The 24098-nt window shown below is 27.1% G+C and overlaps 1 protein-coding gene and 1 long non-coding RNA gene across 2 annotated transcripts in view; one reads left to right on the top strand and one right to left on the bottom strand.

Annotated features, from left to right (window-relative positions):
• LOC100202524 (uncharacterized) overlaps window positions 1-1637 on the bottom strand; it is a 63252-nt gene extending 61615 nt beyond the window's left edge. Inside the window, exon 1 of the mRNA XM_065796413.1 lies at window positions 1572-1637. Within this exon, the coding sequence (XP_065652485.1) occupies window positions 1572-1619 (48 nt within the window). The 5' untranslated portion in view covers window positions 1620-1637. The remainder of the gene's footprint in view (window positions 1-1571) is intronic.
• Window positions 1638-14367: 12730 nt separating this feature from the next.
• Window positions 14368-24098, top strand: part of LOC136079822 (uncharacterized) — a 38017-nt gene continuing 28286 nt past the window's right edge. The window contains exon 1 of the long non-coding RNA XR_010638248.1: window positions 14368-14482. This is a non-coding gene — a long non-coding RNA (uncharacterized LOC136079822). The remainder of the gene's footprint in view (window positions 14483-24098) is intronic.

Raw genomic sequence — 24098 nt, 5'->3', positions numbered from 1 at the left:
AAAGAAAGATAATAAATAGGAAAAAAGCTGGCCACAAGTTTCTCTACCAACAATCAAAATTAAAAAATAATACAACAAAAGAATATAAGATGAACAATTTTTAATAGGGATGGTAGTTTAGGTTAGTTTAAGTTTAACTAAAACTACTCAACTAACTTTTTAGTTTGATTAAAATTTTACTTAAGTATCATACGACTATTTGGTCATTGTAAATGCATCAATTATTACTTAAAGAGAACATAAAATTATTGCAAGATTATTTGATATTGGCAAAATAGCACACGATGATCAGAATACAACTTATTATTAATCAAAATTAAAACTATTTGGAACTAAGGTTGCTTTTATTGGTTTTAAATAATCAAAAGGGCAAAATAAAGAAAAAGATTAATTTAAATTTTTTTTATAGAGCGACATAATGACTAGTAGCCTTCACCCATGTTTTCCAAGTTAATAAAGATAGGAGTACATGCATAAAAAAGCTTTAACGCATAGATGTAAATAAATAAATTACAAACAAAATAAATTAGTTTATACACTTTTGTATACATTTTTGTATCTATCTAATAAAAAAAATAATTTGTCAATAGGTTCGCATTTGTTTACGTCGGTGCCTAAATAATTCAGTCAATGAATGTTCATTTAATAACATTTAATAAATAATATAATAACATACAAATAATAATATAGTAAGACAAGGCTTCATTTTTTAAGACTTCTTTTTTACTTATGTAAGACTTATTTTTTACTTAGTAAGAGTAGTTTTTACAATTCGTTTTTATTTTTACTTAACTTAGTAACTGATTTTAGTTTTGGTCACAACACTGATTTTTAAATGTGTATACTCAATAATAAGATATATATTTCAACAGATAGCAACTATTCAGCTATCACTATTCTGGTTATAATTTTTGTATATTTTTAATAATTTTGACCAAAAATTTTTAAGAAAAAGATAAGAAAAAAAAAATGACACAAAAAAAATAAAAGGAAATTTCTGTTATTTTCAGGCAACACAAAGTTGTCAGACTTAAGTCAAAAGTAATTAAAAATGACATCATTTGTTGTCAAAAGAATCATTCTTTATCTTCTGCACACTCAAAGCCGACAATTTATAAAACTATATATATATATACATATACATATATATATATATGTATATATATATAAATATATATATATATATATGTGTGTGCGTGTGTGTGTGTGTGTGTGTGTGTGTGTGTATGTGTGTGTGTGTGTGTGTGTGTGTGTGTGTGTGTGTGTGTGTGTGTGTGTGTGTGTGTGTGTGTGTGTGTGTGTGTGTGTGTGTGTGTGTGTGTGTGTGTGTGTGTGTGTGTGTGTGTGTGTGTGTGTGTGTGTGTGTGTGTGTGTGTGTGTGTGTGTGTGTGTGTGTGTGGTATGTGCATAGACACATACCACACACACACACAGACATTTTAGACAAAATTAATGAAATGAAAATATAGCAAATTATCAAAAAGATTTTTAGTTATGGTTTAAATGATTGAGACTAAAAAAATCTTGATGAAATATAAAGTAAATTAAAAAAGTTTATAAAATATTCTTACAATATTATTAGAAGATACTTCGTCAACAAATGTTACTTTTGTTTTCATTCTTAATATGACTAAAGGAGAGAATATTTATGTAATATTTATGAATTTTATAAACTATTACTATAAATACAACAACAACAATTACAACTACTACTACTACTACTACTACTACTACTACTACTACTACTACTACTACTACTACTACTACTACTACTACTACTACTATCATATACATATACTTATATATACATATATTACATATGTATATAGTAGACGTGTATATAATATATGGTTTGTATATCTTATATATTTATATATGTGTGTTTGTGTGTGTGAGGGAGGGGGGGGGGTGTTTCTGTGTTTATGTGTTTTGAAAATAAACTAGTTAAACATAAACAAACAAAACTCAAAAAAATATTAAAACTTAACGTGATCAAATTGTTAAAAAAAAATTTTAAGTTTTAACATTTTCTATTCACAATTTGATTACGTTTTATATTCGATTGAAGTTAAAATTCAAAATTATTTAGAACTTAAAAAAATTTTAATAAATGACTATTTTATTTTTGTTATTTTTGTTACCATAGCGTATAAAAAGCATGGTAGATAAAAAGCGCAATCCATTTTGCGTATCTTTAATACAAATCTTTCAGGAAAAAAGTTTTGAAAACTTGGAACACTTTACCTCTTTTTAAAAAATCTTTGGGGCTGATTATTTGTAACCAGGGCCGACGAAACCGGGGGAGGGGGAGCCACGTGTCCTCCACTCTTTTTCTAAAGGACTTTCTTTTTTTTTTAGGAAATTCTAGATATAGAAGACTTTTTTTAAGAATTGACGATCGTGCCTCCCCCCTCCCCGCATTTCGAAACCCGTGCCGTCGGCCCTATAATTAGTACTTAATATTTGTGGGTGTATATTTATCATGAAAAATTCTAATGTATTTAAAAATAAAAAGCAACAAGTTGTTAAATATTTTTTGTACTATTCTCAATTAGACTTATATAATCGATAAATTTTAAGTTTATATGAAATTTGTAACCTCCTCAAATTGAGAGGGGTTACAAATTTTCCGCCTATTTGATATCATCCGCCCCTGCCTTAATGATACTAAATGTTTAGAATGTAAGGAATAATATCGAGGATATCAAATGTTCCAAATGTAAGAATAATCTTGATGGTTTCAAATATTCAAAATGTAAAGAAATATTAAAGCTAGTTTGACATCTGTTAGTGATGTCTGCAGTTTTTAATTTTTTTTATCTGAGACAAAAAAAATTTTGATATTGGACAAATTAACAATTGAATTAGGTAGATTATTTTTTCACAGTAGAAAAATCTTAGTGTATCATTTTTATATTTGATATGTGAAACAAGTTTTGGGGCATGACATCATATTGAATAGTAAGAAGGAGCTGGTGTAAAAAACCAGAAAAAGGTAGATCGACAAGGTTGTGTATAGTTATCTCGGTCATTACAAGATCAAACCTTATTCTACGGCATTCAAGAGATTCTAGATTTAATATATAGAGCCCTAAAGATTAATCTTTATAAGGAATACGGTATCTTTTACAGACACTTTTTGTAAAAGATTTCTGAACCTTTTCTAACCAATGCATATCTTTTAAAAGATGGAGGGTTCCACACATAGGTGCAAGATTCTATAATAGGTTAAACATCAACTTTATAAGCTTTGATTAAAAGCTGAGAATCGTTAATGATGAAAGATTTTAAAAGTAAGTTAGTAGGAGAATGTGTCTTGCTTGCAATAAAAGAACAGTGAATAGAAAACTTCATATCCGAAGATACGATTATACCGATATCTTGAGTTGAATTAATAGATTCAATAGGTGTATCAATGTCATTGAGTATGAATTTAACGGTAAAGAACTGTGTCCATAGCGTAGTAACGGTAAAGAACTATGTCCATAGCGTAGATGAAAACATTTTTGGTAGCTGTATTAAGTTTCCAAACTTTTGACCTTCTTGAAAAAAATTTTAAGGTATTGATAAGGTTTATAATAACTAAAATTAAGATGGGTCCCAAAACAGTCCCTTTAAGTATTCCGTTTTTTACAAGAATTTTGTTTAAATACAAGTTACCATCACAGACAAATTAAGAGCCGTTTGTTAAAAAGCTTGTAATCAATTTTAGCAAACCATATTGTATACCATAACAATGCAGTTTGAACAGTAATTTTGGGTGAGTTACAGAATCATAGACTTTCTCGAAGTCTATGTATACAACATCAACTATCTTTTTCTTATTAGCAACAGTGGTCCACTCATTTAAGGTTGGTAATATCTGTGTACAGGTGAACCTGTGCTTTAAAAAGCCAAATTGATGAACGGTAATAAGGTTATTAATTAGTAAGTAACTTGTAATGCATTCCACAATGATTGACTTTTACAAACAATGGACGTCATAAAATAGGTCTATATTTTGTGGTTAAAGATGGGTTTCCTTTCCTAAAGATGGGGCACACTATAGCGGTTTTTCAGATTAAAGCACTTCTTGACATTGACAATTCAAACAGTATGGAAAAAGAAATATTAAGGGCATTTGCGATTGATTTAGGAAATATTGCTGGGTATCCATCAGGTGATTTGGAGAACTTTGATGGAAGATTTTGTAGGGATGAAACTACAAAACTGTATGGAAAAATTTCATTATTTAAAGAGCTTGAGTGTGTTGCCAAATTGAAGACAGTTGCAGTACCATTATCGGTTACAAAAACAAAACCGAAAAAATTGTTTAAATGATGCAATTTTTCACAATCATCTGTGCTAAGAGAATATCATAGTAGTGGTTCAACAGAACTACAGCATTTGGTTTTTGCCGTTACGAAAAAAAAAGGAACAATATCTTCGACTGCTTTCGAGATGCTTTATCGATCTAATCTTTTTCTCTGGAAATACAATATTAATTTTTACGAAATAAGTAAATATTGCTTATCTATATATTGTAAATATAATAAATAGATAAACGAGAACAAATCTTGTATTTGATATGAATGGATATACACAGTTTTTTTTTTTTTCTATAGAGAATAAGTCTTTTGGAGGTTGATTTTAGAATGGCTAGAGGTAATTTTTTCTATTTCAATGCACTAGAACATGCAATGAAATAGATTAGTTTAAATATTTACAAATAGTTTGCCAGAATTCTTCAACATCTTGATTTTGCTTGGTAAACATTTATCAGTTTATATTTTGTAAATTGGATGAAGACGACGACTCATTTAAAGAGCTTCAAAATCAGATAGAAAAACTTGAAAGTTTTTACCCTGCAGGCACAACAATTGAAGGTGTCATTTCTGCTGATGAAAACTTAATGAAAACCTTTTCTAACAGATAAACAGTTGGTAGAAGAAGTAAAAAGTGAGGCGTATAAACATGATGCTGATGACGAGGAAGATAATAATGATGGATAATAATGCAATCAATCCAGTTTGCCCAAAAGTTAGTGATGTTCGGAAGGCACTGCAAGTTCGGTATGACTATATGCTCTAGATTTTCAAAGCTCAATGCAGTCTTAATTACACTCGATGGAGACATTTCGTCAAAACTAAGACAGAGTGACACTAAAACATGAAGGTGAAAAAAAAGAAATGTAAAAACTTGTCTGGAGTTAGCTAAAAATTGTTCTAAATTAATTTTTTGTTATTAACTCTAGAGGGTAAAATATTCAAATTTATTTTATTTTTACTGATAATTTCTTTAGTAATTTATTAACTTTTCTTCATGCTCCCTTTTTTGTTGTAATTAATTTGAAAAAAATATTTTAACCACTGGTGGAAAAATTTGGCACAATCTTTGATAAGCTAAAACTTATTGGATTTTTAGGTATCCAGTCTTAATTTTTTAGTTATTTTGTTTATAAAGTGTTACTTATCTTTTACTGAAAGTTTTGTTTACTTAGATTAATTAATAAAAAAGTTATCCAAAAATGAAGTCGACTACATTAATTGAACAAGTGTACAACTATTGTTATTTGCATCCTAACGCTAAAACGAAGAGCACCGTAGAGTATTTTGTTGCCTCTAATCACCCTGAAAGAACCATTAAACGTTATATGGCAAAGTGGAAGAACAATGAGCCAAAGTCTCATAAGCCTGGATCAGACAGAAAACCAAAAATTATGACTGCTGGGAACATCAATCGCCTGAAAGGTCTTTTGAACAACCGGTCTGGAACTTCAAAAAGAAAAATTGCAAATAAATTCAAGTGTGATTATTCCTACATTGTAAAAACAATAAAAAATAAAAAAAACATTTGTTATTTTAAGAAAAAACAAATCCCTGATCGCACTAAGAAACAGTTAAAGCAGTTGCAACTGAAGTGTGGAAGAATTTGTCGCAAATTCAGAAACCGCGACTTTGTCATTGACGATGAGTCTTGTTTTACATTTAAACATACAAATAAAAATTCGAATGTTGGATTTTATTCAGATGACGCAAAAAATGCACCAAAAAATGTAAAATATAAGCGCAAAAGCAAATTTGAAAAAAAAATTCTTGTGTGGATTACCATATCCCCTCGTGGAATCTCGAAACTATTTAGTGTTCCTGCGAGACTGGCAGTTAACCAAACAGTGTACAAAAATGATTGCATCACCAAACGATTGATTCCTATTATCAACAAACATCACAGTGATGGTAATTATGTATTCTGGCCTGACTTGGTCTCTTTACATTATGCTAGAAGTGTGACCAATTAACTCGATGAGAAAAATATCCGTTATGTAACAAAATTTGATAATCTAGCATGTGTCCCAGAATTACGACCAATTAAAGATTTCTGGTCAATCCTTAAAGGCTAGGTGTATGAAAACAATTGGGAAGCTGAAAGTGAAGATCAGCTGTAAAAAAAAATCCATTCTTGTTTAAAATAAATTGATAAAAATCTTGTACAAGGCATGTGTGAACATGTATACAAAAAAGTTGATGCCGTACGTCGTAATGGCGAGAAACCATTATTGCAGTCCCGAAAATAAAAAACTAATATATTGTTTAATATTTTGTACAATATTTTTTGATCATTAAACTTTTAGTTGTACTATTACTGTCTGTTTTTATTTTGTGCCAAATTTTTGTCACCAGGGGTTATTAGTTTTTTTTTTAATTTGTTCAAATAGATTTTAATATTCCTTTTTCATGTATTGCTGTATTGCTAATTTTCGTTATGATGCTCAAGAAGTACGTTATAATTCTATAATTTACATAGTTAATAATTTATAGTTAAGAAATAGGTAATAGCTGTAGTTTGTGTCCAATTGAGTCCATGCTTGGTATACATTACCCGGTTTATTGTTGATAGCGATTCATTAAATTTAGGAATGAAAGATTTATTGAAATTTCTTTTAAAATTTTACTTTTATAATTGTTAACTACATATGAGAATACAGATGAGTTTTTGCTGTTGAAAAAAGAAATTAGGACAACCTAACCTTTGTGATTTAATTATTCTGCTTTTTATTATGTTTTTAAGGACTGATCTGGAAAGTAATTTGTTAAAATATTATCTACAGGGATGATGGAAGTTGTTGTGGCACAAGTGAGTTTGTTGGTGATTGGGGGGATGCCGTGTTGAAACATATTGTAAAAAAAAAATTAGTTTTGGGCGTTTATTGTGTTAGTTTTTAGATTATTGATAAAAATTTGAAAAATAAAAAATTGAAAGTTAATTGAATAAGCCATCTCAGAATGTTTTTATACATTGTAAAACTTATCTATCTCAGAATGTTTGTGTACATTTAAGATAATTGTTATCATGAGAAAACCTTTTGTCAATTTTTTTAAAATTAGTTACTAACCTATTACAATAACTATAAAACCTGTATGTTATACTATATATAGTATACATTTTTATAGTTATAACTATAATAATGTATGCTAATATGTTATATGTTAATATTTATGTTAATAATGACGTTAATATATATGAACTTGTCGGAAGATTATCTTTGCGTAAAATCACTATTAAACAGTTATGGTTGATCACTGTTAGACAGTTATGGTTGATCACTATTAGACAGTTATGGTTGATCACTATTAGACAGTTATGGTTGATCACTATTAGGCAGTTAAAAAAGAAAGGATAAAAATCAAATCGCAGGCTCAGCAAAAAGTTTTAAGTGACATTTTTACGAAACGGAGAAAACGCGGTTGTAAAGTCAGGATACTTCGCATTGCCAAGACATAACAACTTTCAAACCGTGTTTTCACCTTTTCGTAAAAATGTCAAATGCAACCTTTTTGCTTTGAGCCTTCGAAATATAGTATGTTAGAAACTTTTAGTTTAAAAAAGTCATAAATAAATTATTAAATTTTTTTTATCTTTAGTAACTATATGTAGGGACACAAGAACAGATAGAGCTTGTTATTTTTTATTTGTTGTTATTATTTACTATTTAAAAAAATCACAACGAATGTTTTTATGTACGTTAGATTTTCTTGTTTTATGTTTTAAGTGTAATGTTAACTTAACAATCAAAAGATTTTCATAATTTATACAAAATTAGGCACAAAAACAAATACGATTTAATCATTGATAATCTTATCCAGCAACCTTATAATAAAACTTGCTTTGGGCTTTAAAATTCTATCGAGGCGCTTTTCTTTGGAATCAAAAAGTTTTTATTAATTTTTTTTTTTTAAAAAAAAGGGAATTATACAACTTGAATAAGCAAACTTAAATAAACTATTTTCTCAAAAACATTACTCGCATTCTATTGAGTTTAAATTATTGTTATTTTTTTGTTTTGTTTTTGTTATCAACATTAATAAAGCGCTGTAGTTATTATGCATTTGTTTTATATTTTCTTATTAATTGACATATTCATTATTTTTTTCAATGATTCTTGGTGACGGAACCGCTGGATCATTCATAATAATGCATGTTTTTATATTGTTTATGTTTGATGAATTTGCTCTTAAACATATTATCATAAACAAAAAAAGAATTGAAAATTTTTTTTTCTGTGGGCTTCTCTATATATGTTTTAATCAATACATAAACTCCAATCCTACAGATGTTGAATCTAAATAAGATTGTCTGCTAGATGGTTCATTCAACGTTTAAAGTACAATTTGTAAATTGTCTGCAATTGCATTACTCACCCAGCAAGCACACAACGTTGAAACAACGTTGAAAAATGTTGATCAACGTCGATCAACGTTATTTCAACGTTGTTTCAACGTTGTGTGCTCGCTGGGCAGGTATACAGCAACACACAACATCTTAAACATCTTTTGATTTACTAAGTATTTTTAATAAAGAAATGCCCAAAGGCTGAGTTAGCCAGTAATAAATTCTCAAGCAGAATGTTATTTTTTAAACGAAAATTTTTATCGCAAGAAATTTTACTAATATACACAACACCATTTGAACTATGTAGTGAACATTAGTAACTTAATTATATAAAATTATTGACATTAAAATGGTTTCATCATTATTATTAATTTAAAAATTACATTGTTTTAAATTTTGCCATAACACTGAAAAGCAGAAACACAAAAAAAAATTAATAAAACTATTTGTTTTATTACTTCCGCCTATGACTAAGACATGGTTTAATTGATCATTGAAGAAAATTTAATAAAATTAAAAATGTAAACAAACCATACATAGCTTTAAACAATTTCTAAACATTCCATTTATAGCTTTAAACAAGCCATATACTTGAATATGGTTTTAAGATATTGAATTTAAAGTAGAGAGGGAAAATATACTTTGATTACGGTAAATATATCCACCAAAAACTGTGCTGTAGTCAACAGTTTGGTTTTGGTACCGGTGCTTTTGGGCATTCGACTTCTACTGCCTTCTTTTACGGAATCCCGTAAAAGACGATAGAATTCCGTAAAAGACCATTATTTGAATAGTCTTTTTATAGACTTTATTAAAATACTATGAATTAAAAACAGATATAAAAAATTTACCTTTTTAAAAAATAAATGTTTAGAATATAATCATCATATTTTACTATTGAAACTCTTATAAAATTATTAAATAAAGGTTTTTATTATAAGCTTTTACATACATTTTACTATAGTGAAAAATAAATTATATAAAATCTTTGTAAAGGAGACTGGTTCAGAACTTGCCGCATTCTTTTTTTGTTTTATTAAATATGCATCACGTGATTGTTTTTGTTGTCGTCGAAAGCCTGAGAACAATCATGGCGAACGGCAATAGGAAAGTATTTCCCGATGTCGACACTGAAACAAACACCATTTTAGAGCATGCATCATGCATAGTGCCTTCAATGGCTGATACTTCAATTTCAAAACATTCTTCTCACGACGATCAAGACTCAGATAGAGAAAATGAACCGATCTTTGCCGTACTTAAGGAAGCTGTCGAAAGCACTCATGAGCAAGATGATATGCATACCGATGATGTTGATGGCGACGAAGACGTTAATCGTACTCCAGCTAGTAAACATCGAACAAGTATGATTAATCCCGCTCGAGTACCAAAATGGACGTTGGAAACTATGTCTGCCGCAATGGACTCAGTCCTTGCTGGAGAGTTAACTACTTCAATGGCTGCAAGGCGATACAATATTCCTCGAACGACTTTACTAGATCGACTTTCAATGAAAGTAAAGACCCAATATCTTGAGGTCCCCGGCTCATTTCCTTTATCTCCTGAAAACGACGCTCTTATTGTTAATTTTGTCAAACAAAACATGAATCTAGACAAACAAACTTTAATAAAGGGCATTTTATCTCATGCAGAAGAGTTAGCATCTCAACAAGGTAAACCTTTCACTAATCCTTTAATGACGAGAAAATGGTTAAAGCTTTTTGTTCATAAGCATCCAAATCTTGATATTCTTAGAACAGCATCCAAATCACGCTGTTCAATACAAATAAATGAGCAACGTGATTTAGAACATCGTCTTCGTCTTACACCTCAACAAATTTCCACTATAGACTTATCTAATCCAGAATCATCACAAGAATTTTCACCAGCACCTGATTCAGACGAGTGCGAAGTTAAATACTCGCAAACTGCAATGATTCAACGTAAACAACATCAAGAACTAGAAGATTCATTTGAAAACAACTTAGCAAAACAAGGACTTGATGCAGTTGAAAAAAAACTTTCTCCGGAGCAGAAGTTATATTTCAGCTATCGATTTTTTAATAGTGCACTTGAAAAAGGTTATGAACTTTGGAGGTTGTGTAAAACCAAAGTGAATGATTCTGAAAGTTTTGAATCAGTTTTATCTGCTCAAGCATTAAATGGGATAGAAAATGCCCTTGATAGTGATCATTTAAAGTACTTTATTTTTCGATATGAAAATAGCAATCTTGAAGAAGGATACAAATTATGGTTATTGTTAAAGGAAAAAAGTAGTTAATTTTCCTTCGCAAATGTTGAATTCAGTATTAAACTATAAATTGATTTATTAAAACCTAAGTGCATTTATTATGCATATTTCTTCAATATATATATATATATATATATATATATATATATATATATATATATATATATATATATATATATATATATGTGTGTATATATATATATGCATGTATATACAAAAGTGTTGTTTTTATTATTTTCATTATTTAGAAGAAGCAGTATCTGAATGCATTTGAATATTTTTCTGTTTTAGATGTTATCCTTGATAGGTAAGTAACTTGTAAAAACTTACACACTGCATCTACTCATTTTTAAAAAAAAAAAGTATTTATTTAAGTTAATCATTATAAAATTGGTTTTCAATCACTACTGGGATCATTAAAAAATAAATAAATCTGATTGAGAATAATCCCCTCCCCCCCCCCCCTCTCCATTTTAAGAGACAGTAAAAGTTGTTTTAACTTATCTGACATCAATGTATATATAATGTTGGGTTAAAACCCTTTGAAAGAACTCTAAAGAATGCTTTAACTCCATTTTTTGCTAAATAAAAACTTTGAAAATTGATTTTTATTACATCTTTTTGTGATTCTTTCAAGAAAAAATACTTTAAAAATATAAAAAGTTAACAAAAATTAAATTCTATATAAAAGTCTGACACAGACTGGGTAAAAAAATTATATATACAAAGACATATTTATATATATATATATATATATATATATATATATATATATATATATATATATATATATATATATATATATATTAATATATATATATATATATAGTACTGTGAATAATTTTTTTCCTGTCATTTTTTTAAAGCATACTTAAGTTTAAATAATATATTCTTCCAACTTTTCTTATATATTAATATAAGAAAAGTTGGAAGAATATATTATTTTGAATAAATAAACAAAATTGATGAGGAAACATGAGGGATTTTTTTGTTTATTTATTAAAGCGATGTATCATAACAACTACATCCAAAACAGGATATTGAAGAATGCTGTTACAGAAATCAGAGAAACTGACTCCCTTGAAGATAGGGTGCGTTTCAATTCGAAAACAATTATTACGGCTTTAAAAAAATGACAGAAAAAAAATTATTCACAGTAATGCATATATATATATATATATATATATATATATATATATATATATATATATATATATATATATATATATATAGTGTGTGTGTGTGTGTGTGTACATATATATATATGTGTGTGTATATATATATATATATATATATATATATATATATATATATATATATATATATATATATATATATATATATATATATATATGTAGTACTGTGAATAATTTTTTTCCTGTCATTTTTTTAAAGCATACTTAAGTTTAAATAATATATTCTTCCAACTTTTCTTATATATTAATATAAGAAAAGTTGGAAGAATATATTATTTTGAATAAATAAACAAAATTGATGAGGAAACATGAGGGATTTTTTTTGTTTATTTATTAAAGCGATGTATCATAACAACTACATCCAAAACAGGATATTCGAAGAATGCTGTTACAGAAATCAGAGAAGCTGACTCCCTTGAAGATAGGGTGTGTTTCAATTCGAAAACAATTATTACGGTGTGGCAATAAAGAAAAACAACTTAAATTTGCAAAGCAACACAAAGATTGGGCCCAGGAAATGTTTAATCGGGTTCTGTACACCGATGAGTCCAAATTCAAAAGTTTTGGAACGAAAGGACGCCAATATGTTTGAAGAAGAATTGAAGAAGCCTATCGGCCCGAGTGTTTAAACCCTATTATTGAACACAGAGGAGGCTCCTCACAAGTTTCGGGCTGTTTATCTTTATCTGGAGTAGGTGATTTGATCAAAATAGAGGGGCAACTCATTGGGGAACATTATGTGGATATCCTAAGGCACCATGCTGTATCTTCCGGAATGAAACTAATAGGTCATAATTTTATTCTACAGCAGGACAATGACCCAAAAAATTGTTCCCGAGTGGCAAAAAATTATTTAAATGAAATGGCAGAGGAAGGAGTACTGGAATTGATAACCTGGCTTCCCCAGAGTCCAGTTCCGAATTTAATTGAGCATATTTGGGATTACCTGGACAGAAAGAAGGTCGAACATGCTGAAGAATTTTGGGGAGCATGTTGTGCCATTCTCTTTGAAGTACTTCATATATATATATATGAAGTACTTCAAATATTCAAGTATATATATATATATATATATATATATATATATATATATATATATATATATATATATATATATATAATTTTTTACCCAATAAAAAATTACATCAATTGATTTAATATTATTACATTATTAATAAAATTACATTATTAATTAATAATAAAGTTACATTTTTAATAAAAATTACATCAACTGGTTTAAATATTACTAGTAGATTCTGCTCATTTAAATTTTTAAAATATAATGTATATACAAATAAATTGTGTGTGTGTGTATGTATATATAGAGAGAGTTTATTTATTTGTTTGTTTAAATGTGACAAACAAACTTGTTGAATGGTTAGCCATTCGCAGCAGGCTACAATTTATAAGTTTTTATTATTATTAAATTGAAGGTTCTTTTAATTTTAAAGTTAACCACTGATGTGATAAATCTAAAATCAAGTTATTTAAATTGAGTTGACACTATTAGTAAAGCTCTAAACTTGAAAATATTTTTATTGTTGAAAATGTGTATGATTTAATTAGCCATTTTAAAAATAAACATCTACATAATATATAGCATAATTTTTATGTTGGATTGTTTTTGACTTTTGTAGTTTTATAAAAAAATCTTTTTTTATTAGATCTTAACTTAAACCTTTGATTCAAACTTCAATTTAAGTCCAATAATAATAATTTTTGACAATCCCAAAAAAATTTTTATATTTTAAAATAACAATCTTGTTTTAAACAATACACAAGTTGTTTAATTATTAAGCTTGATGAATGGGTTTGTTTATTATATTTGAATATTTTTAATTACTTTATTTTTTTTTTATTAGTCAATTGGTTTGTTAGTTAGATTATTATAAGTCATAAATGACTTAAAATAATTATGTTTTGAAAACAACATTTATTGTCAAAAAAAAATCTTTAATTTTGTATAATCTGTTGTCTAGTTTTCATTTTAATGATATAATATTTTACATTTACCTTATTTTCTTACAAAAAAGTGCACTATTAAAGAAAATAAAAAAATATATATCAAATGAAAATCTTGTTCTATCTTAACTTGTAAGGAGAAGTCTATTTTTCCAATAATAATGAATTCGAATAATATAATATTTGATTTCTAATATAAATCTGAAATGATTTTTTTGATAACATATGTTAAATATAGCTTATTTGTGTGTTTGTTATTTAATATTTAATTTTTCTTTTAAGTTATAATAAATGTTTTTATATTTTAGATTAAAAAAATTATTTATTGCTTGTGTTTTTCAATTGTACCAGCTAGAAAAGTTAATATGCCAATATAAATGCTTGAAAATACAATAAAAAAGTCATGCAGTTTGGAGTTGGATAAGTAAGTTTCATGAAATTTAAAAGATTAGTAATTTATTTATAAAGAAAGTATTTTTGTTTAACATTTTTTATCTTGAAGATTAGAACATTAACAAACTATAACATTACTAAGATGTTATTTGAAAAAAAAAATCATAACTCAATCTACTGGTTATGATGTGGTAAAAGTCAGCCTTAAAAAAATCCATTTAAGAAAATTGTCTTTAAAATCCCCAAAAGCCAACAAAATTTTCCAGATTTTCCTTCAGTTTATTTTTAGTGTTAGATTTTTAAACTACTTTAATCATTTCTGACAAATGTTGTTCGATATTATGTTTTTTCTAATATCTGTCTAAGATTATGGCTCCTTTTCTTGTTTTGTTAGAGACATACCACTCTGATCATCATTTTCTCTTTCAAGTAATAATATTACACCATATAAATACTTATGCCAGCATCTAAATAAATAACAAACACATATGTTTATATCCATATATATCCATATTTTAAATGTATAAAGGCACCTTTTACCTCATACTACTCCATGTTTTTCACCTTCTTGTGCATTTGCTATACTTAACTGTAATCATTTTTTTCATCTTTTCTATAAGAACATCTCTCTTAAGAACAAATGTCTTTTTGTTTTTGCAAGAGTTCAAGAACATCTGAGATAAGATACAAGATTTAGTAAACTGAGTATAACTTTGTTATACTCAGTAAATCTTATATCTTATCTCAAATGTTAGGTTCTAGAGATCTTTGGAAAATTAGCAACAGCATCATTAACTAAAGTAAGTCTAACATTCTCGACTCGATTTTATAGTCTTGTCTTAACAAAAAGTTTTTACTTTTTGTTAAGACAATACTATAAAATCAAGTCAAGATAGAATGTTAGACTTACTTAAGTTAATGATGCTGTTGCTAGTTTTCCAAAGAAGCTTAAAACAAGTAGCTAATCTATAATTTGATCTCTCTTCCATAACAACTTGGACCTTGCAGTGGCTTGTGGGTTTTAACTCCAAAAAAAGTTATTTGATGCAAACAATTATCACAATATTGTTGATATTCCTATATTAATGAATAACAACCCTCTCATTCTCAGGCAAGGTCCAAAAGCACATTGTAAATATAGTTGAAAAAGCTTTAACTGCCCAGCTTGAGCCACACTCCCATTGTTGTAAGATTGCATATCTTTTTCCTATAAATACAATCATGGTTGCTGCTCAAGCAAACTATTATCTCTAGTTGGATTAACCAAAACTCATGATCACTTGGTTTGTAATTCAGTGAAGTTGCATCCTTTTACTGTACCTGTCTCTTAATGCTATAAAAATTTTTATTCATCTAATTTTTTTCCTCGTACATCAACAAAACCTCAAAACTCTCTCCTATCTTTATGTTTACCTTATTTATATAACCTACAACTTTTTAAGTATTCACTTAACCGTTTTCTTGTTCTTAAACCCTATACTTTGTTTTTTAGTAACTCATAATTTAATAGTGATTTTTTTTAAACCTTGTTTGAGGTGAATTAGTTTAATATGTGTGTGTGTATATATATATTTATATCAGGCCTTGTTAAGAAGCGTTATGCAGCTCGCATTTTGCTTGCGAAAAGGTGATTTGCCTACGCATTCAGCAGTTTTGCGCTACGCAAAAACTTATATCTTTTAGAATATTTAAATTATCTTTTGATTATCGTTAACGTGACGTTTATTCAGAAGAAATAAAGTCGTTAGTAAAAGCATTTAACCGCAATTGTAAACTAATAGATTTTTTTGTTAAAGAAAAAGTTTGTTTCATAATTTTTTTTTTGTTATTAAAGATTAGTTAAAAAAAATAAAGTGTTTTAAGTTTTATCTTAAGGAATTAAATATATAAATTCCTTTTAAATATAAAAATTATTTTTAGTCATAATAGTTTAAAAAATGCACGATTTATTTTGATGTAAATATTTTATTAATAAGATATTTTGTTTATTGTTAATTCAATAACGTAAAGTTTTAATGACATTCATTTAATTTATGAAAATAAATTATGATCAAGAATATGTTATTGGTAAGTGATAAATAACAAAAAAAAACTCTATTGTTTAAAAACATTATTAAAAAGAGTTCACAAATTAAATAAGAAAAAATTTATTAACAGTTAATAAAATAACCAAAAATCATAAGAAAATAAACAAACATTTTACGTTTCATGAAAAAAATATTTTTTTCAAAATAAAATTTAGTTCATATTTGAAAAAAATAATAAAAATGATTTTTTTAATAAGAACTTTTTTTAATAAGAACGCGTTAATAAATTAACTTTAATTACAATGCGGTACTTGAAAAGACGCTAGTGACGCAATATAACTTCTAACGATGCAAAATATATTTGCTGAGTAAAGTTACTTAGAAATGCGTTACACGTTTTCGCTACGCAGCGAAATCTCGTAACAAGGCCTGTTATATATATATATATATATATATATATATATATATATATATATATATATATATATATATATATATATATATATATATATATATATATATATATATATATATATATATATATATATATCAGGCCTAGTTTTATATAAAAAACGGCTTAGCTCATTAGCTCTTCATAATTTTGATGTAATAAAATTATCTCAATTTTTTTTTTATTATTTAAGAACATTAACTTTTCTAAACTACCGCAATAAAATAAATTACTGCAAAACAAGTTTGTTTTACCGATTGAGAATTACAATTTTTCTAAATGTACATATTGTAGAATGTCTATTTTATTTTAATTTTTTTTTTAATTATAAAAAATTAAATTTAATATGGTGAATTCCATAGTTACTGATGTGACGTTTGCAAGTTTCATACCTAATTTAAATACTTTCCGTTTAATTTAGATCCTTGTAATTAAGTCAAAATGAATTTATTTATATGGGTAATATTGGTGTGGGTAAGTTTCCAGACTATTCGTATTTATCTTCAAGTAGAAAAATACATGTTCATTACTGACGTAATGCTGCGATCTGCTAATTTTCTTTACCCCTCATAAATAAAATTTGGGACAAAATTTAAAAATTAATATTTTAAGAAATAATAAGTTTTATTATTTAATATTTCAACTGTTAATATGTTAGTATACGTAGTTTATAAATATATTAAAATAATTATTTCAAATACCATATTTACCAATATTATAAAGTTGTTTTGAAAGATGTTTTATTTGAGTAAGGAAAATTTCTTTATTCATCTTTGAATAACAATATCTAATTCTTGCTTCAAGCTCTTCCAAATTCTCAGCTATCCAATTATTCTTGTACACTAGCCATTTTAAATCACCCCAAAAGTTTTCAATTAGTCTTGCTTCTGGAACACTAGCTGGGCTTATATCTTTGGGTACAACTTTGATTTTTTTCAATTTTAAAAAGTCGATGACCGACTTTGCGTAATGTGATCGAGCTAGATCAGACCAGAAGATAAACTCATTGTTTTTTTTATAATATTCTGATACTAGAGGAAGTAAAGTTTTTTCTAGTATCTCTTTATAAGTGTACTGGTTGATTGCCTGTTTACTGTAATGAATATAAAGAGGGCTTATTCCACGAGGGCTGATGCAACAAGAAACTAAGAGCTTGTCCTCGTACTTTTTACGCAAATTATATCTTAATTGGTCAGAACATTGAGAAGGATCAACAGCATAAAACCTATCATTACCAGCTAATATGCTACTGTTTAAAGTAAAATAGCTTTCATCATCCATAACAAAATCCAAGTTTTTATAATTTTTGTATAATTTACGACATTTAGGATGCATAGCTTTCTTCTGCTGATGACTATGATCTGGACGATTTGTTTTTTTGAAAGTTCAAATGTTAGTCATTGTTTTTAATACTTGGGAAATTCGAGTTTGACTACAGTTATAAACTTGAGCTACTTTCTTTTGGGAGCACCCTGACTTTTTCAAAAAATGCAGCAATCTTAAAGGCCATAAAATGCTGTCACATTGACCAGAAATGATTACACCTAACAACCCAAAAATGAAAAGTCCAATTTTCTTTTCTTATTCTCTTACCACTCTAATCAAAATTTCATAATATAAACTTTAATTAGTTAATAAGCAAATAGATATTTTAAATCAAACAAGGTGCAATTTTTTTGCCAATAATTTTCTCAATAACTTTCTTTTTTTTGATAATAGTTTGAACTTTGAAATAATGTTTTTTTTATTCCTGGTAACAATTTTGATGAAGAAATTAATTTTGACAATCCAATCTCTTCATTGCATTTTTTAATTTCATCAGCATCTTTGCAAATTGGGATGCTGTTGTTACTTTAATATTTTGAGCCAAAATTCTGGATTTTACAAATCTTTTAACTAATCCTCCAATTCCGTCAACAACAGATTTGTCGTGCATGGGTGCAAAAAAAGCCCATTTAATTTTCATCTTTTGTCGTTTTTGTAACATTTTTAAAGACTTCATTATATACTTATGTTTAAACTGAGATGTTCCATTATCACTCTAAAATGTAACTTGCTGGACTGTTTCTGGCAGCTGCTCCATAATGACATCAATAAACCAATCACGGTTTCTTTTGAATGTTTTTGATGGTCTGATGCAACTGCAAGTGACTGCAAATGACACCAATGTTATACAACTGAGGTGAAGATTGAAATTGGAGTCTGGTCGTAATGAGCGCTTTGTGGTTTGTTTTGAGTGATGCATTTAAAGTTTTCTGCAAAATCAACTCCTACGACAGCTTGATTAGAATTTTGTTGTATACCTATATCAATCATTTTGTTGTATACATATATCAATCATTTGATGATATAGTTAAGCTTAATTAATTTTTACATATGCGTGATCCAAAAAATCAGGAGTTAGTTCGTATAATTCATATAATAATTCATTTATCAGCTCAGACTTAGAGACTTTCTCAATATTGCAATAAACGTTAGAATGATTCTTTTTTTTAAATTCAGTTTTAACCCATTTTTGCCAAGTTACTTGATTATTTAAACTCTCGATTTCTTACTCCAATATTTAAATGTTAAGTATTTTAATATTTTAATATTTAAATACAACATCCGCAATGGTTCATGAAACACTAAATAAGCGGGTTCTCACATAAGATGTTTAAGTGCGTGTCATTGTCTGTCAATAAATAATCAAATATGGGAAGTGACTTTTTTAAAGTTACTAATTTAAAATGCATATTTTCATGAATAGCGCAAACACAAACGTTATGTGTTACTTTAGTGATTGACAAAACATTACATGGTTTTAAGTAAAAAAAGTTTGTTAATCCAATAATAATACTTGGATTCTGTTTTTTAAACATTCCATAAACTTCCTTTTTAGGATAGATCAAGTGTTTAACTCTAAGTTTGTTGTACTTATATCATCGCTTAGATAAAAACTTTGCGCTAATTTTATAGTATCATTTGATACACTTTTACAGTTGCTGTGATTTAACTTAAATGGTTGATTTTTAACTAATGTTTTCAAAATGGAAGTATTTTGTTCTGGAGATCCAACTAAGGCATTTTTTACTTTTTTCATTAACTTACCTTTGACTTAAGGACAAGAAAAAGGACTTGTCTTATTTGTTGATCGCGCAGCAGTTATCTTCTTCTCTCTATACTTTTTTTGTCTTTCGCTATTTTTTGTATTTCTTATTTTCCTTTGCTCATCATTGAGTGAAATTTTTAACCTTTGTCTATAAGTTTTTGAATAACTTGCATTAAGAGTTTTGTTTTGCTCTGGATTCTGTTTCCTCCATTTTGCAGACTTTTCTTTTGGTGTCTTACTATATGATAAAAACAAAATTACTTTTTTTATACTATTTATATATAACTTGAGCTACTTGATTATCAAACAATTAAAGAATAGAACTCACAACATGGTAGTTTAATTTTTCAAAAGTATATTTGCAAGTACAATTTTCAAATTATGAAATAAATAAAAATTTTATGGTAATGTAATTCATTTTTATTTAAAGTTGCGTTATATCAATAACATCGTTTTAATCACATTTTCAAAGTAGTTACTAATGTAACGCAACTTTAAGTATAAAATTTGGAATCGATTTTTCTTTGATAGAAAAAATAATAATAAAGTTTTGTTTTAGATAATCAAGAGTTACATTTTATTGAAAGAAAATTTAAAAAATTTAAAGTTTTTACTGTAAGAATCGAGTTTTTATATATTTTTTCACTGACGTAATGCATATTTTTTAACTATTTTCGAAAATATTTTTATTATTTACTTTGGGTTAAAAATCTTTTTTTGCTATGAAATAGTGCATCTATCCTTCTCCCTTTACGTATCAAAAAGCTTTTGAAAAATTACAATCACATATACTTAAAGTATAACATTTAATGTACTTTATTGATTTTAGAAAATGAGAAAATTTCTGAGTTTTGGCAGCGTGAAGGTGTCTTATAGCTGAATTTTGAATTTATATTTATATCAATTTTAGAACATATAAAGTATATATTATAATAATCTATAAGCATAAACAGTCAAAGAAAGATTTTTTGATGCGGTAGTGGTGTAGCGCTCGCTTTATAAGCAAGAGGCTCCGAGTTCTATCCCCACCACGTAGTATTGCGCTCAACTTGTTTCTCCGCACAGCAGCCTTGTTCATCAAGGTTTGTGTTTTGGAGTTAGAAAGTTGAAAGAGGGTTATAACCACTATTAAGTAGCCTCCTCATCTGTAGTGGCCTTCTCGGCCTTGAGGAGGTGAATAATAAGAAGTAAAAAAAAATTTTTTTTTACACGATTTGGAATGCACCATATTACAATTTTTATTAATGATTAAACATAATTTAATTTCTTTCTTTTCTTGACATTGGTGTAAACAAATTAAAATGTTGATTTTTTTTTTCATTGTTTCTTAAAATTGTGGCTTCGCAAATAATGATTTTTTACTTTAAAAAAGTTATTAATAAACAAAAAATATTACTTGTTGCAAAGAAAAAAAACTCAAATTAATTACTTTACCAGCTCTTTCTGTGAAAAATAAAGGTTTAAGTTTCCAAGGACCATTTATTTAAAAATATATATCATTGTGCTTTCACTTGCTCAAAGAGAAAAAATTTCAATATACGCTTTATGAATATTTTTGATGCAGTGTTAAAAGTTAAAACATGTTTACAAAGAATTTAATTTTTTTGTAAAAAAAAAAAAAAAGAAGAAGGAGAAAGAAAAACTAAGGAAAAAAACAAACTTTTTTTTTAATTTAAATAACTTTTTTAATCAAAGTTCTTTCTTAATTATAAGGAAATTTCTCCTTTTACTTTTTTGATATCACACAAACTGTTATTTATATAAAGCTGATGTAACTATTATAAAATATTATTTTTTTTAAACTATTATTTTTTGCAAAATAAAACTTATAAAAATAAACAAAGACATTGCAAGAACTATATTTCTTCAAGCGTAAGTTCAAGCAAAAAAATTAATAATAGAGTTATATCCATAAAAGAAGTTTTTTTTTTTTAATTATGAAAAATAAACTCTATAAGATGTCATTTAAAGTTTCTAATAATTAATTTTTTTTCATTTTTTTGATAAAATAAAAAAACATTTTGTTATAAAATCAATATAACAAAACAAACAAGCAAACATAATTTAAAATATCAAAAGTTGCGCTAATAAGTATAATAAAATATTTTAAGCTAATAATTTTTTTTTGTATATATATATATTCTTTAAATTGGGTAATTATTTTTGTTATTGTTTGTTTTGAGAAATTGGCTAAATAAATTGTCTTGCTCAAGGTTGATGCTTCTGAAAAGTAGTTTCTTATATATATTAAATTTGCAGTATGTTATTTATTTGGTATTGCCTATTTGTTTTTTAAATGCAGCGATAGGTATTTATTTAGAATTTATTATATATACAGATTAACTGAGTAGATAGGAAGAACATACTAGGAGTGTTATATATATATATATATATATATATATATATATATATATATATATATATATATATATATATATATATATATATATATATATCAGTGGCAAACTTAAAGTTTATTTAGGGATACCTTTTTTTTGACAGTTGAGAGATTCAAATAACTATGGTCTATATATAATATAATATATCATATAGACCAATTATTTGAATCAAAACATAAGCATTTAATATGCGTATTTACTATTGTTTTAATTTTCATTTTGATTTAAATATTAGCTATTCTGTTCATTTAACTTATATTGAACACTGCGCCAGAGGGTCAAACAAAACATAAAAATACATTTATATAAAGTATATAAAATACATTATTACAATTATATAAAGTGACTTACGGTGAACCAGCATAGCGCCAGCGGTCCATACACAACAAAAACATACAAATATATTAAAAAGCCTAATCACTAAATACTTCAGCGGTATTGTGAAGCAGTTCTGCTTCCTCTTCATAAATATATTTTACCTTTTTAGTTTAACCATTAAAGTTTACTTTCTAATAATTTGATGCAATAAAAATGTGCTTCTAGTTTGCAAAAGACAAAATAAATTTACCTAGAATGTAATATACCTTGTTATATATTTATTTATAATATATATTATAGTATAATAAGCCGGTAGACTTTAGTAAAATGTATAAGTTATTAAATGTATTCATAGTGTGCAGTTATAAACTGATTTTTATAGGCCGCTGTTTCAGGGTCTAGCGCATTACGGAATTTGTTTAAACATTGTAAAGACATTGCTAAAAGAAAAGGTTGTTATAACATTTTTATAGCAATGCAACTAACAAAAGAAATAATTTAATTATTTCTTTTGTTTATCTTACTTAAGAAAAATTGTTTTAAATATTTTAAACTTTACAAACTACGCAAAGGATGAAATAGTTATAAAAATGTTTTAATTATTTTTAAATTTATTATATCGATCCCCCAGAACCATAGGGAAACAAGTCCGAAATTTCCAAAAATGAATTTATGTTGGCAATACATTAAAAACATTTAAAATATTTAACATTTAAATACATTTAAAATATTTAACTCGTAACTTTCAGTTCCACACAGAACCAACTCTCCTTCGCCTATAACTATTATAGGTGAAGGAGAGTTGGTTCTGTGTGGAACTGAAAGTTATGAGTGTTTTTAATGTATTGCCAACATAAATTCATTTTTGGAAATTTCGGACTTGTTTCCCTATGGTTCTGGGGGATCGATACCATCCATAGTGGCACTATTACTACTTGATACTTTACAGCTGTTAATGGATTCGGCCTCTCTGAAAGTTACCTCAGAATTTCGGAAACATGACTACCAACTGACCTCAGAGTCATATAATTGAGATTTAGAGCTGTAGCCTCATTGAATAGATGAAGAAAGGGTATGAAGCTGATCAACAGATAGAATCTGTTTGCCTCTTAAGTCTCTGCCTAGGTGCCCTTCAAGACAGTATCCAGATGCACTTAACATCTGCCCATGATAAGTATTTTTATAGACACTATCTCTAGGCTTTACTTAACTAAGAACCCCAAGGCAAGGGGTGTGTTAAGTTAGAGTTGGCTTTTCCTAGCCTTTGCCTAAGAAAGCATATCCTACAAAGTAGCAAGACATACCTGACATATCTTTCTACTGGTAATATTTTTGGTACTAAATTAAAAATACCAATTATT

The sequence above is a fragment of the Hydra vulgaris genome, chromosome 04, assembly GCF_038396675.1.
Source record: "Hydra vulgaris chromosome 04, alternate assembly HydraT2T_AEP".
Classification (NCBI taxonomy): Eukaryota; Metazoa; Cnidaria; class Hydrozoa; order Anthoathecata; family Hydridae; genus Hydra; species Hydra vulgaris.
Note: the sequence above shows the minus strand (reverse complement) of the source record. Positions and strands in the feature narration are given on the sequence as shown.